The 15,927-nt window shown below is 41.1% G+C and overlaps 1 protein-coding gene across 11 annotated transcripts in view; it reads right to left on the bottom strand.

The window, feature by feature from the left end:
* WNK2 (WNK lysine deficient protein kinase 2) overlaps window positions 1–15,927 on the bottom strand; it is a 192,612-nt gene that overhangs the window by 91,991 nt on the left and 84,694 nt on the right. For 9 of the 11 annotated variants that reach the window (XR_008315133.1, XM_053290478.1, XM_053290472.1 and 6 more), the window contains exons 10-12: window positions 11,007–11,159; window positions 8,581–8,763; window positions 86–634 (exon numbers count right to left, since the gene is read on the bottom strand). Coding sequence is in view for 10 of the 11 variants with exons in the window: in XM_053290478.1 (XP_053146453.1) it covers window positions 86–634; window positions 8,581–8,763; window positions 11,007–11,159 (885 nt within the window). In the remaining variant the exon portion in view is untranslated. The remainder of the gene's footprint in view (window positions 1–85; window positions 635–8,580; window positions 8,764–11,006; window positions 11,160–15,927) is intronic. The other 2 variants (XM_053290477.1, XM_053290479.1) reach the window with 2 other exon arrangements.

The following is a 15,927-nucleotide window of genomic DNA, read 5'->3' as shown; positions in this document are numbered from 1 at the left end:
TACCAATGGAACAAATACAGAACCACCATTTGGAGTAATAATCCTATGTTCTAGTACCAAGAAAATCTAATGTCAAACAGATTACCTGATTACCAGCCCCAGATGCAGACATAGTCTGTTCTGAAGGATGAATTATGCTTGGTTGAAGTGACTGCGGAAGTGGAGGCAGCAGCTGCTGCTGTTGTGAAACAGCTTGCATGTTCTGAGTGTGATGGGGAGAGGGAAGAACTTCACTCTGAATTATCTGCTGGAGGGTAGCCTGGTATATTTGCTGTTGGGAGAGCTGGGCTACCGCATGATGTGTTGGCAAGGCTGAGAGCCCTTGTGGAGCCACAGCCAATAATGGTATCGGAGCAGCCGGCATATTTGGCACAATTGTTTGGCAGGGCAAGACCAAGGAAGCCACAGTAGGATGAGGAAGGTTGACCGCTTGCATGGGTAGGGCAGGGGAATTTGATGTCTGTGGCAGAGCAGGGTTCACAGGGAGGCTTGGTACAATCACAGCTGGAGGAAAATACTGAGAAGGAGCAGGTATAGGGGGTACATTTGCAGCAGGTATATCAGACAGGTTTGGAGGATGGCTGTCAAGTCCTGCCAGAGGAGTAACTGCAGGAATGACAGGAAACTGAGGAATCTGAAAAAAAATATAATAGTATATGAATTTGAAGAGTGTTCATGTATGGCGCCAAGTTAATTTCATGTGTCTTATTTATAAAAGAATTTGAATGGTTATTTTGATTCATTTTCATGAATCTACATATAGAGCAAATAAAATTGTTCTATAACAAATACAGGAGAAGACTTCAAAGCAACTGCATGTTGTTAAACTGAGCAGTTCAAAACCACTACAAAGGAAATGTACTAATCATGCAGCAGATAGATGTTTTACACATCTACCATACTCAGAGATAATATCCTGATTCAGAGCTTTGTGGAATCTTCTTTGTGTGTATAGAGCTCCTTATATGCAAAGGGATGCCTGTGGAGAGTTACCCCCTCCATTGAAATAAAAGGAAAAATACTTGAACATGCACAAGTATTGTGCCTGAATGAAGCTGCTGCAGTTGCAATTTGCTGCCCGTTCAGGCAAGCTATTTTTCTGGCTTGCATGCAGTTTAGTGTTTTCACCAATTAAATGAACACAGTGTTTCTCAAACTAGAAGTGGGGGCAAATTTCCATGTTTTATTAGTGATATGCCAATACATGGTACAATTGAACGTTTCCCAAAGTGTGAATTCTGAGCCCAATAAAATTGCTGAAAGGGAAGAGGGGGGCATTACAAGTTCTCAACTGCTGCAGTTACTCAGGATGGAGATGATGTGGTGTGGGCTGAGGAAAATGCAAGGAGAGGTAGTGGAGGAGAATATCGCAGACTGTGGACAGAAGCAACGCAGAGAATGCAAGAGCTTGGCCAGCATAACCAATGAGGCTTTGAAATGGGAGGGATGTGTTAGGTCACATACACTTAGAAGTTGGGATACAATTTCATAAAGTTTGAGAAACACTTAACTAAGCTTTATTAACTGAAAAATGATAATATGTGATATCTCATATGTCATGGATTTAAGAAACTAGATATTATACATTTTCAGAAATCAGGTGTTAATTTTATGCAAATGATTAATCCCATTCACTACAAGAGAGCAAAGAGATATGCATAACAGTTTTCAGCATTATACAATGATTCAGAAGCCCCTTATTTAAGGCACATATTTCAGTATTACATGGTAGTCTCTACTGAAGATATTAGTTCCACTCATTATGGGCATGCAAATTGACATGCACATTGATTTTCAGCATTAATTTTTTTGAAACTCCTATTTTCTTACATTGTGTACATTTAAGTATTATGACATAGTAGCTTATTCTCTATAATAATTGATAATTGCTGCTAGATAATTGCTGCTAGAAGACTGTTTAGAAATACATGATTCACACAATATCTTGCTTATTGAATGAAGACAAATGGCTTGGATCCAGAGAACTGTGAATAACAATTCCACACGCAAAATGGGGCTTTCTTTCCCTCCCCTTTGCTTTGAACCCCAGTGTTGCCCTCCATGAGAAAGGAAGGGAAAATAGGCCAATCCTGATGGAAGTCCCTCCAAAACAGTATGGTTGTGGTGTGGAGGGTGCCATTCTGTTCATGTAAATGGGATCAAAACCATGATCTCTATTTATGCTAAATCTTGAAACTATACTGCATGCCAGGGCTGTGTGAAGCTTCAGTGTCTGATTTTGTTTCAAAGTAGATTCAACCTGATTCAGCCACCAAAGCTTTGATTGTGAACTGAACCAGCAGAACGGTTTGAAGCGACCACAACTGAACTGGGTCAATTTGCTTCTGAAATGATTTAACCACTGCAGGCCCTCTAGCCTGTATCATCACCCTCACCCTCTGTCACAGGGCAGTGAGGGCTGGCAGTCTGGCCCATCCCTTGGAATGCCATCACCAGTTGTCTTTTTCCCTCCTCACCTGCATCCTCACTGCCAGTACCCCCCATCTTACTGGCACAAGCATCACCCTTCTTTCCCCTTGCTGGGACAGTCTCACCTTATTGTGAGTGGGTGCGCTGCAGCTGCTGCTTGGTGTTGTAGTTCAGTGGTGAGGCAATGTGAATGGAACTTGCATCCAGCAGTGGCCTCTCCTCATTGCCAGTACTGTGATAGCAGCAGCAGTGCTCTCTCTTACTCTGTCTCTTGATATCTCTCTCCTCCCAATCTTTCCATAACTTATCTGCTTTGTCTGCTCCTGAAATGGAACAGAGAAAAACAGACAAGTCTGTTGCTGGAGGGCAGAGAGAGTGCCCACTGCTGCTACTAGCACAGCAGTAGCAACAAGGAGAGGCCACTGCTGGGATTCAAGCTCCATCCATACTACCTTGCCACTAACCAACAGCAGCAAACAATGGTTGTGATGTGGCCCAGAAGGTGAGGCTACCCAGCTGGGGCGGGGGAGCAAGACCAACAAGGGGTGGGACAGTGTCAGGGACAGCAAGGTGGGGCAAGTGGAGCAAAGTGGTGGAGCCAGTGATGCAAGCACAGGGAGGAAGCAGCGTTTTCTGTGGCGTCACATTAAAATACTGTTGGAAATTTATTTTCCCTGTAGGCACACTGTTTCCTAAGAATTCTAGTCTTTTCCAGTGCTGAAGCCTCTGTGCAGCCACAGAAAAAACTAATATTCCAAGGACACTCTGTAAGCACAGCACTGCAGGAGGAGGAGTAAAAGAAAAAAATCCTATTTCAAGGAATTATTTTAAAGTAATGCTGCAGATGATTCTGCTACCTTGCCAAACTCAAATAAAAACAAAAATAGAGCCAACCTGTCTCCTGCCTGTGCCCAGTAAGTACCAAAAGAGGTTGGAAGAGGGGATGAAGCTCTGACCAAATTTGGCCCAAGTGAAGGGGGAGCCCCCTACTACAGCCCCAAATCATTTCAGGGGTCCCTGAAGACCTCAGTGTAGCTCTGAATCAAATGAGGCTGCTTTGCAAAGCCCTATTGAATGTTATAAAAGATGAACACAATGATACAGAATCCCACTCATCACTCTCCTTACTCACCAGAAAGATATACAGTCATCCCTTGCCAACTGCGAGGGTTCCATTCCTGGAAACCCTCACAGTTGGAGAGGCATAGCAATGCATGGGAAACAGGGGGTTAGGGGAATTGCGGTCAGAAAAGACAGAAAAAATAAAGTAAAAAAAATAGAAAAACTGCCCCCTGACCCCTGAAAATGACCCCAGACCCCCCCAAATAGCCCCCTGAACCCAGAAGTGACCCCCCCAAACCCACCCAAATTTGAATTTTTTCCCCACCAAACTACGGATACTTGGGTCGAGGTTTGTCAGGGTGGACACAATTTCCCAGTCACAGTTGCTCAAATCCACGATTGGGAAATCCACAGTTGGCAAGGGATGACTGTACTAGGAAAGTAGCATTTCTCTCATACCTTATTCACTTCCCCACTGAATGCTTCAGGCTCTACAGCATGCATTCAGCTTGTTAAAGCCATTGTTTCTTTCTTGAAGCTTTTTACTACCCACAACATCTCCTTTCTAAAATATTTCTTTTCCTAGACTCCCATCCGAAGACCCAATCACTGCAGCTAAGCACTAGAACTCTGAGAGTGAGCAGTATCAGTGAAAACAAACTCTCTGAGATTGAAGTTCATCCCTGAGGAGGTCTAAGTTGCCTCCTCAGAGAGGATCTGCATCTCCACTTTGGAGAATATGGTCCGTCAAGTGGAGAATACGGTCTGTCAAGGGGAAATAAACAAGTTGATTAGCTGCTAAAAAAGAACAAGAAAAACTTCCAGAAGGGACAGAAGTTAAAGGCAGTCACAGAGAAATCACACAGGAGAAGGCAGGAGGAAATACAAGAAGCAAGCCAGAAAAAAATAGGTGGATAATTTTGTTTTGAGTTTAAATTGTATTTTACAAATGATGAGTTCCTCCACCACCATTCTGGGCTAAGAAAGAATGGGGGGTGGGCAGAAGAAAGACTCTTCCAGTGTTTGTGATCATTGTGTCTTCATAACAGTATTTGCATTTTTACTGTTTCTAGGGATCATTTTCTTTCTTTCTTTATATTTATTTATTTGACACATTTGTATACCCAAAACATGTGTCTCTAGGCAGTTTACAATAAAACAATACAGACAAAATAAAAAGTTCTAAACATTACCATAATTTAAAACTTAAAACAATGTTAAAATATATCAAAACAGTATCTAATTAAAAGCCTGGGTGAATAGATGTGTCTTAACTGTCCTTTAAAAAGTTGTCAGAGATGGATGATTGACAAGGAAAGTGATTTGTTGCTGACATAATCACTCTCACTGACATTCAGGGGGCTGATGTGCATGGTGGGGGGGCAGGGGGCAGGTATGTGGGATACTGGGTTGGGCACCATGCTGGCAGGATGCTGGAAAGTGGTGGCAAATTAACCTTCATTGCCCTCCAACTCAATGAACACCGGCTGCACCTGGGAGGAGAAACCCTTCTTATGAAACTTTGGTCTGGGCTTCCTCTCCAAAACTAGCATTTTTGTGAAAGCCTTGTGGTCCCTCCCAACACCCCTCAAATGCCCAAGTTCCCATAACTGGGAGTTTGAAGGACCTCTGTGGCTATCTATACACTCCATTAGCAGTCAGCAATACATTAACAGATAAACTGTATGGTTAGGTACAGAACAAATACATTTGGATGTAACTCAGGGCAGTATCACTGATGAATTAATACATATGTTCTGTCACAAACCACTGGAATTGTTTCTGTGTTAGACAGTCAAAAAAAGAGCACTTAGGAAAGGTCCAGCTTCAGATCTAGTTCTGATAAAATGTTTCTACTACAAGACTTTGAAAACAATCCATATTTCTGCCATTGCTAATGGAAGAAACCACCAGAGGACTAGAAGAAAAATGGAGGGAAGGCAGTAGAAATAGCTCAGTTTCAAGGGGCGGGGGGGTAGGAGTCGTATTCTGAATTAGGCCCATCATGCACAGGAAGAAAGTACAGAATCTGGGATATCTGCAATCCATCAGTTCCACCAGGACTAACTTAGTAAGACAATTTGGGCAAATAAAAAGCTAATGAAGATCAATGAAAGTTAAGTAACCTCACTTCTTCAAGAAGACCAGAACACTATATTCTCTTATTGCTACCTATTATTGTCTGCTTTGGTTGCCTTTCTGTTAGTTATTTCTTTGGGAGTGTTGTTTTTGCTGCACTCTTTTTGCATATTCCTGTGTTTTCATTCTCATGCTCTCTACCTCAATTCGAGTCCTGGGAGTCCTCCACTCCTAGCTGCTCCAAAATATGGTAGCCCTGGTTTGGTTTGGTTTGGTTTTTTTAACCCAGAATATTACTGAGGAAAAATGAACCTGTGGTTGTTTTGCCTCAGTAGGAGATCATGTACTCTGTGTAAACCCACCCTGAGCCATTTCTGGAAGGGTGGTATAGAAATCGAATAAATTAACCACAACAACAACAACCCTTCCATACTATCCAGACAAAAGGCTCAGAAGCCATTCTTGGGACAGATATCACTCCTCATCTGATAGGAAGAGACCAAGGCACAACAGATTATTATTATATTGTTGTTGTTATTATGCTATTTACACCCAATCTACCAGATGTTATTGACTGGATTTAGTACTTTAATTATCTCCCTCAGGTAAACAGGCTTCACCAACACTATTTCTGGCAGCAAGCTGGGGGGAAGGAGCAGCTGCGCCAAATGCTTTGGCTGCTCTGAGAGCAGCTGCCATGCTTGTGGTGTGGGGCACCCTGGGATGTGGGAGGAGGAAGTCCTGCTCCTAGCATTTGCATTCACCACACAAAGACTCTAAGTTTTAATTTTGTTTTTGTATTTTCCTATATACCTGTTCCTTGCAACTGGGTAACCATGATTTTTAAAGCTTGTCACCCCAACTTCATCTGGGGTGTTTTTTGAAATATTCTTATAACTTACCAAGTATTTTTACCTGTAACTAAAAGCCGAGACAGCCACAGACAGAAGCAGTCTGTAGCATTTGGATAAACTTGTTTTTCTTTTTGTTCTTTTCTTTACAAGCCTTATCCGAGTGGATTTTTAACAGAGGAGAAAGGGGGGGATGAAAAGGGGGCTTTTTCTCTGGTGCAAAACATGCCTCAGGAGTTCAGCAGCTATTAGTTTTTTCCCCACGTGTAGGCTTGCATGTGAAAAGTTTTTTTGTACTTTTCAAATAGCAAAAGAAAGTTTTCCCTGGGATTTCCACCCCCAAGCCCAGGGAGGGTCAAGCTCTGTAACAGAGAGGGGTGGTGGTGGCAACCTTTAGAACCTACCAAAAATAAAGAAACATTATAGGAGTAGCCTTTGCCAGAAAGCTCTGCAGGGATGAGTCAGCATTTCTTTTCCTCACATGAGCTTGCTCTGAGACAAAGGCTATAATCCGCTACAAGGTTATTCACATGACCAGACATTTCTAGGTAGGAGAGGGCTAACCAGGTATGGGGGCTCATCTGGAGCCTCAAAACCCTCTCTTCCCCAGTGTCTGTCAAGCTGAGCTACCCAGCTTTTCTACCTTGCCCTTAACCTAGGTAGAACAGAAACGTCTTCTGTCCTACCTTTGTTTTGGGTCGTGTGGGTGCCAGCAACAGCTTTTGCAGCTCTTGGGGTCAGCGCCATAGAGTTCTGTGGCTTGTGGAGCCAGGGGGAGGAGCCCTTATGCATTGGCATGGCTACCACCATGCTTCCTTTGCATTGCATTCTGGGATAATGGAGGACTTCCTCCTCCTGATCCCAGCTCTGCTGTTTAGTGCTGTACTGGTTGTCTGGGTGCATGATCGGCAGAGGAAAAGGGAGCCTCCAGTTGTCTGAGGGAAGGTAGGTAGGTTCCTGCCTCCTCCCCTTTCCTTTATTTGGTTGTGTGAATGATCCCACAGCCTGCTCAGATTTACAGAAATACAAATGCTGTATTTGACAAAGCACCCAGTTTTTCATGTTATTGCAATTTTCATAAAATTTGAATATATGTATAGTTTGACTGAGAAAGCCTATATTCCTGCCCTCTGCTTCTTTTTCTCTTGTCAATATTGCAAGCCTTCAGGCAGTGCTATATATGCTTTAATATCTGTGAAGCATGCAACCCTGTTTAAGCAGCTAGCATCCCAGTTAGCCAATGAGGAAGTTATTTGAACTGAGATTTGAGAAAAACCTGCTTTCCAAGGGAGGGGGAAACATTCCAAGGCAGATAGGAGAGGAAACTACAGTTTTGAGGTAGCTGAGGAGGAAAGTGAAACAGGATGGAGGACTGTTGAGTTTCTTAACAGTCTAAGAATAGACTGAGTTGTTATGAGCATATGGTATACCGTCTTGATTAATAAGACACTGTCCATTTAGTCTTTCAATAGCTATTCCACAAGGGTTTTGTGTTGTATTGTTTTTTAAATAAGAACGGACTGCCTCTTCTATATCTATGGAATAAAATTCTGTCTGAACCTCCTTTTGGTCTGGCAGTTGAAGCTGAGCTAGAATTAAGATCCCAAGTAGCTGACACTCAACAGAAAAGAGAAGAAAGAACAGTATAGCAATTTATTCCCAAATAAGATCCCAATGTGTTTCAAGGGGAAACCTTTTCTTCAGGGGAAAATATACAAGATAAAAAATAAAAATAAAAATCTCTCCAGCAGGTAGCCACATGTATTGGTATCCACTGTCTTGCATTGGTATCTGCTGGTATTTCCAGCAGTGTGGTGCCACCCCTTCTGTCCATTCCCACTCAACAGGAAGAGAAAGCTGTGTAAATATTCCTTACATATGCTTAATTAATAAGAAATCATCATCAATACCATAACCACCACCAGAATTTCTAGGGTCTTAACAAAATGCAAATTTCCTGAAGCCATTAGAAAACTGCAAAGCCTGTAATATTAGCTATTAGCTGTGAAGCTCTACCAATACAAATAATTTATAATAAACTTATAATAAAATAATAAATTTATAAATGATTTATAAATAATTATTTATAATAATACAATTATAATAAATTTATAATAATAAAACAAAGGGCCTTTACTGAAAGATGAGATCAACTTACCTGGCCAGGTGGGACTGCCTGCAAAGGGGGAATCTGTAGAGGTGTCAGTTGTGTACTGGTAGCTGCCACCTGAGAAGTGGGAGTTTGATATTGGGGTAATAGTTGAGGTGCAGGCTGCTGCACTGGGCAAATGGGCTGGCTGGCTAGAACTTGTGGTAGAGGAGCTGGAGGTGGGATGGATTGCTGGTGGAGAAAAATAAATGCCCATAAGTTCTCAAAGTGTGCCTATATTGACGTATTATCTGTCAGAAAAAGTCACAACAAAAACTGTTTTTTCCAGTTACTGATTGGAGTGCTATGAAAGCCTCCGGAGCTGGCTTGACCAAAGATCATGATAGTACATATGCACAAAATGTGTACACTAAGGGGACTGTATTATTTTAGTTACAGATAGAAAATTAATACAAACTGTTCCAAAGTAGTTTTCAGCCCCCATCTGTAACTCCTATACCAACTGCAACTCCTTCTGGTGGTAGCAATAGCGTCTTTTCAGCATGGCCATCTTCTGGCAGATGTTATGCTGAAGATACCTGCCCTAGGGCATAGCATTATCCCAGAGAAGTAAGATTTTTTTTTTTTAATGGCTTGTATTGAGTATTGACTTCAAAATGAAGGAAAAACAAAAATATTCCCTTCATAGCTCTAGTAAAGTGACAATTTGGCCCCGTGTGTTCCTCATCAAATACAAAATACCTCATCAAAGAATCTTGAGAAAACTTAGCAGTCATGGGTTAAGGGGACAAGTTCATGTGTGAATTAGTAACTGGTTGAAGGACTGGAAACAATGGAGAGAAGTCAGAAGTCCCTAGGATCTGTCCTGGGACCAGTGCTTTTTAGTTTATTCATAAATGATCTAGAAGTTGGAGTAAGCAGCAAGATGGCCAAATTTGCAGACAATATTAAAGTATTTAGGTAGTAGAATCCACAACAGATTGTGAGGAGTCCCAAAAGGATCTTTCCAAACTGGGTGAGTGGGCGACAACATGGTAAATGCAGTTTAATGTTTGCGAGTGTAAAGTGATGCATATTAGGGTAAAACTCCTCAAATTCAAATATACATTGATGGGATCTGAGCTGTCGGTGACTGACCAGGAAAGGGATCTTGGGGTCATGGTGGACAGCTCGTTGAAAGTGTTGACTCAGTGTGCGGCAGCTGTGAAAAAGGCCAATTCCATGCTTGGAATCACTAGGAAGAGGATTGAAAATAAAATTGCTAATATTATAATGCCCTTATAAAAAACTACAGTGTGGCCACATTTGGAGTATTGTGTGCACCGTATTTCAGAAATGACATTATCAAACCGGAGTAGGTGCAGAAGAGGGCAACCAAGATGATCAGGGGCCTGGAGTACCTTCCTTATGAGGTAAGGCTGCAGCATCTGGGGCTTTTTAGTTTAGAAAAGAGATGGCTAAGGGAAGACATGATAGAAGTTGATAAAATCATGCATGGTGTGGAGAAAGTTGAAAGAGAGGAATTTTTCTCCCTCTCTCATAATGCTAGAACCAGGGGTGACCCCATGAAATTGATTGCCAGGAAATATAGCACCAACAAAAGGAAGTACTTTTTCACATAATGCATAATCAACCTATGGAATTCTCTGCCACAAGATGCGGTGACAGCCAACAGTCTGGTTTAGAAGAGTTTAGATAAATTCATGTAGGATAGGTCTATCAATAGCTGAAGTCTATAGGCCACCTGCAGCCTAAGAGGCAAGATGCCTCTAAATACCAGTTGCATGGGAGCAACAGCAAGAGAGGGGGCAGGCCCTCAGCTCTTGTCTATGGGCTTCCCAAGAGGCATCTGGTGGGCCACTGTGTGAAACAGGATGCTGGAATAGATGGGTCTTGGGCCTGATCCAGCAGGGCTGTTCTTATGTTAATTATTGTGCAGAGTGCAAATACCTTCACCATTTTGTCAACTGATTCCTTTTCCTGCCACCTCGCTTGGCCTTATAGGACAGACCTGGAGGAATGGCAGAGAAACAGAATGCTGGGAAACATGAAAGCAACTGCACTTTGCCTTCTGATGTTACTCCTTTTATCTGCACTCAGTTCAGAATGTAGGTAGGTTGGCAGCAGTGACTTGACCATGGGTGGATTTCTTCTCTGTAGTACAGTGTGCCCTTCCCTATTATAACAGAAAGCAATTCAGGAGGTGAGATGAAGAAAGGAAAGAAGAACATAACATTTAAGAGCTTGGGGAAAAGCTGGAGCTTTTTGTATCTCTTATCCATCCGATGCATGTTAGATTAATTAGAACACACATTGTACCTTGTTTTAAATCATAGTATTGCATCTAAGGATTATCTAGGAAAGCTTTCAACATATTTTTTATAATGCATACACAGATTTGAAATACAAGTTAAGCAAGTGCTCCTATGTTAATTGAATATATTGCCCTAAAGGCAGAAAACACACAGACTTACCTGCTGGCTGGCTAATACAGTCTGAGGTTGTCCCATCTGCATGGGGGCAACTGAGGTGGGATGGACAACAGGGAATGGGATTGCTGGTTCTTGATAATGTTGTGGTCGCTGGGTGACAACAGCAGGTGGAGCCTGAACCACTGGGAGTCCAGGCTGAAGGACAGGGGGGAAAATACTTTTACTATTCAAAAAAATACTTAATTTTTTAACTCAAGATTACAGATGTGAAATTTTAAGACCCTTTGAAGCCATGGGGGGAACTCATTTCTTTTTTTTAAAAAAAACTAAAACTTTGGGAAAAACTGAAATATATTCAATACTAATTTTCTTATTAGATCTAAATTTACATTAGAACATGAAATATATTGAGGCTATTCACACGCGTTTGCAAAACCAGGCTGAAGGAGCCGATCCCGGTGGCACCACAGCAGCAAACCCACCTATGGAGCCATCCTTCAAAACGAGGTTAAGGGAGTGAGCACTCAACCTCAGTGTTTTTGGTCGTGTGTCAGCCACAGCTGTAAGCAGCAACAGCTGGCAGATTCAAGGAGGAGAGGGGCATCCCCATAATGCACCGCACAGTTATGCAGTGCATTATTAGAGCTCAGGGGGGCGGGGCGGGCGTCCCGGGACCCTGACCCTTGGAGCTGCTGATAGCAGCTGGTGCTTGTGTGGGCGGGCAATCTGCCCATCCAGGGATGGTGGAATGCTTGTCTGCAGGGACATAAGTTCTTTAGGGCTTCCTCCTCGCAAACCTGGTAGCCGTTTCTCACTGCTCATGAGAAAGGGATCCCTGTGTCTTACCACATAAAATTGTACTTTTTGATATATTTCTGAAATATGTGTCATATATAATTCTGAAATTGGGTAGATAATTACAGAATCTACCAAGTATTAGAGATAGAACAAGCAAAGCTACCTTTTGATATAAAGGTATCAAAAGGTAGAAATGTATATCCTAGTTTCCTGCTAGACAGAAAAATAGGGGGTGGGCAGAATTTAAAATAGAAACAGTCACCATTGTAGTAAGCAAAAGGAAGGGTTTTTTTAAAATTTGGACTTACATTCTCCCCTTTACAGTGGATAATGTAAGCATTATCCAGAAAATACAAAATCTGCAACACTTGTTTTCTACAGGTGTCAGTGGGAATGAATACAAACATCTCAATCCGATTCATTTTTATTGCTGTGGACTTCAGAAAACTTAACTTCGCATGGATTTAAAGAAGCTTCTCTACTCTGTCATATGCATATTTCAAAACACAGCTTTTTTCACATGCTTCAGAAGGTGGGAAATCTGAAATAGATCCTATTGAGAGCTGCACATATCTGTACTACAGGAAATGTAACTGCCTGATACTGTAGATCTTACAGTAATTATTAAAAGGCATGTCAAGGAATAAAGGGCAACTAAAACAATATAACACTGTGCCTTACAAAGAATTGTATTCATCATTCTAAATGAGAAAATATTTCCTAATAGCTTTTTTCAATATTTCCCAAGATTTCCATTCTTTCCACTGGAAAAAGTGAAAAAAGAAATGCTGGGGTGGGGGTGGGGTAGGCGAGGCCAAAAACCAGTCCCCCCATGATCACCCCCCACCCTACAACAGACATCTCACACACATAGCTCTCCCCACCAGCCAGGATCACCCATTCAATGACAATTGTGTAGCTGTTCCATAAGTGAGACCACTGAATAATAGGAGCACTTTAGACGTACTGAGTAGAGCTTTCATTATGCTAAGGCAAGGGGTTCCCCCATCCTGGGTCCCCACATGTTTGATGGCAACTCCCATAATCCCCAGCCACTCAGCAAGAAAAAAAGCCTCTAGCTTTGCTATTGAGCCACCAAGAAAGTACAGAAATTATAGAGAAAACGAACGAGAGTTATGACCTTAGGAATGGGGAGAAGAAATTGAATATCTCAAAGCTCATGCTCTGATCCCACAGGCACACAAAATGCTCAGAGATGCTCACAGAACAATATATTTCTAGTACACATATATCTTAAGGCAAGTGCAGCTATTGTTTTATTCATGTTATCATATTTATATACTGCCTAACATTTGCATCCCTAGGCAATGTAGATAAGTTAAAATAAAAGTATAAAACAGAATAAAAAGATTACAACAATTTTATAATATTAAAAAGATCATTTAAAATCAATCCATTAAAAGCCTGAGAAAACAAGTGTGTCTTAAGGGTCTTTTTAAACACATCCAGAGATGGAGAAGCTCTAATTTTGACAGGAAGTGCATTTCAGAGCCCTGGGGCAGCCACAGAGAAGGCCCAGTTCCAAGTAGCCACCAAACAAGCTGGTAGTAGCCATTTTCCTGGATAACTCCATACTTCCATCATAAATGAGAAGCCAACTGTTTATTTTATTTCAAAAAGAAAAATTTAGAAGTTTATAAATTTATATCATCTGCTTTTCAACCCACTATGTCTTCCAGGACAATTTTCACTAGAAAAATATGAACATTAAAACCCTAAATACATAAATCACCACAATAAAATAAACCTCCATAAAAATCAAATTTTCAAAAAAAGATCAAAATGTGTGGACACTGGAGAGCGAAACACAACAAAGCTCAGGCTTGTCAGGTCTCAGTTAAGCTTACAGTCATCAAAAACATTTGCTCCTGACTGATCTATAGTGAAATTACTTACTGCAATATACTACATTGTGACCATTTATATACTGGATAATTGGAAGGCAGGGTAGGAAAAAATGCAGTTAAACCAGCAGTCAGATACACTCAGGAATTCATGCACCAATTGGAATAAAGTGCAGAGTGCTTAATTTTCAAAATGGGAGGTTCCAGGGGATCAGCTGTATCTTAAATCCCTTTTGCTAATTCAAGTTATCTAGTTATCTTCATATAACTTGAATTATGGTGAGGGAATTATGGCTGAGTGGGGGAACACTCTATATGTTCCCCCCTGAGTGGTGTAGAATATGCAAGTGAATCAGCTCCTGAGCTGATGGATGCCAAATGCATTTCCCCCACCCCAGTCTAGCTCCAGCTTTAGAGGCTGGCCTCAGAGAAGTATACAATTAATTACTCTCTTTAATCAGTGGAACCCCACTACCAGAACAGCTTACACCGCCTCCAAAAATTCATTGTAAAAACAACAGTATGGGGACAGACAGGATAAACACATGAACTATAATCTATAATTTTAGGAAATGCAGGTAAAGTGACCAAAACTTGTCTCCTTTTCTACTGGAGAAACCGTAGGGGGATCCAGGAAACAACAGGCTGGTTAGCTTAACTTCTGTGCAGGGTAAATTGATGGAAAGCATACTTAAGGACAAAATTGTTTAACACATAGAAGAGGCCTTGCAGAAAGAGATGCAGCATCTTCTGCAAGGGCAAGTCTTGCCTCACTAAATCTTTTGGAGTTCTTTGAGAATGTCAACAAGCATGTGGATAAAGGTGATCCAGCTGACATAGTATACTTGGACTTCCAAAAAGCTTTTGACAAAGTTCTTCACCAAAGGCTCTTGGGTAAACTTAGCAGTCATGGGATAAAGGGATAGGTTCATGTGTGGATTTGTAACTGGTTGAAAGACAGGAAACAGGGGGACAGTTTTCACAACGGAGGGAAGTAATAAGTGAGATCCCCCAAGGATCTGTAATTGGACCAATGTTCTTTAACTCATTCATAAATGATCTAGAAGTTGGGGTAAGCAGCGAAGTGGCCAAATTTGTAGATGACACTAAATTACTAAGCTAGTGAAATCTACAACAGATTGCGAGGAGTTCCAAAAGGATCTCTCCAAAATGGGCAAGTGGGTGACTCGAATGGGCGAGTGGATGGCAAATTTAGCTATAGGCCACCTCCAGCCTCAGAGGCAAGATGCCTCTAAATACCAGTTGCAGGGGAGCATCAGCAAGAGAGGGGGCATGTCTGTAGGCTTCTCAGGGGCATCTGGTGGGCCACTGTGATGCTGGGCTAGATAGACCTTGGGGTCTATCCATAGAAACAGGATGCTGGGCTAGATAGACCTTGGGCCTGATTTTCTTATGTTCTTATCAACAGCTCATAAACGTTTAAAAAATCATAAGAGCATGCATGTATATGATGAATTCGTAACATGTTAGGATTGGAAAGATTAATAAACCCTTATGTTCCCAGAATGTTCTGAATTTTTATTAAAAACTTAAAAACTTATTGATAAATATACTGTTATTAATTTGGGGGGGGGGGGAATAGCATTTTGCAGAAAGTTGGAATGGTATGGCCAGCTACAGACTAATAACTCAGAAGATAATGGTATTCTGTATAAAAAGCTGAGAAGAAAAAGAATGTTCCGAAGACATATAGCTTCAAAATAACTGCAAATCTTGTTGGTACTTTGCTATAGAAGTGATTTAATACTTTATTTAAATGTTGGAACAAGGTTTCAGTAAGGTAAGATAAGAAAGCCAATTAAGAAAAAATTAAAAGCAAACTACAAATCAATAATATTTTGTGATAACTAAAAATTAAACAAAGCATGTATTTAATAAATAAATATTTTACCTTTAAAGTATTTTATGAGAATCACATTCATATGCTACCACTGAGAACAATATCAGTGGGATCAATAAGGATTAAGTTGTTCTGATGCACACTACTATAATGCTTAACTGTTATACTCAATCAAACCTGCCAAGTTTTTGCTTTCTATGGAAAAGCAGCAAATTGAGACGAAAACCTGCAGTGTATAAATTTATACAATAAATTGTATAAAATTCAAGGGACCATTCAAACTAAATACAACTTGGGTTTCATCACTGGTGTTTTGGAAACAAAAGGGAAAAGTAGGACAAGCAAGACTTTTCTAATGGATTGAGAGCATTCTGGGTCAAGCAGGATGCATTCAGTATCATTCTTGGAATCGCTCAATCTTCTAAATCAAAAAAGAGGC

The sequence above is a fragment of the Hemicordylus capensis genome, chromosome 2 (genome assembly GCF_027244095.1).
Source record: "Hemicordylus capensis ecotype Gifberg chromosome 2, rHemCap1.1.pri, whole genome shotgun sequence".
Taxonomy (NCBI): Eukaryota; Metazoa; Chordata; class Lepidosauria; order Squamata; family Cordylidae; genus Hemicordylus; species Hemicordylus capensis.
The sequence above is the reverse complement of the archived record's forward strand: the minus strand, read 5'-3'. Positions and strand labels throughout refer to the sequence as shown.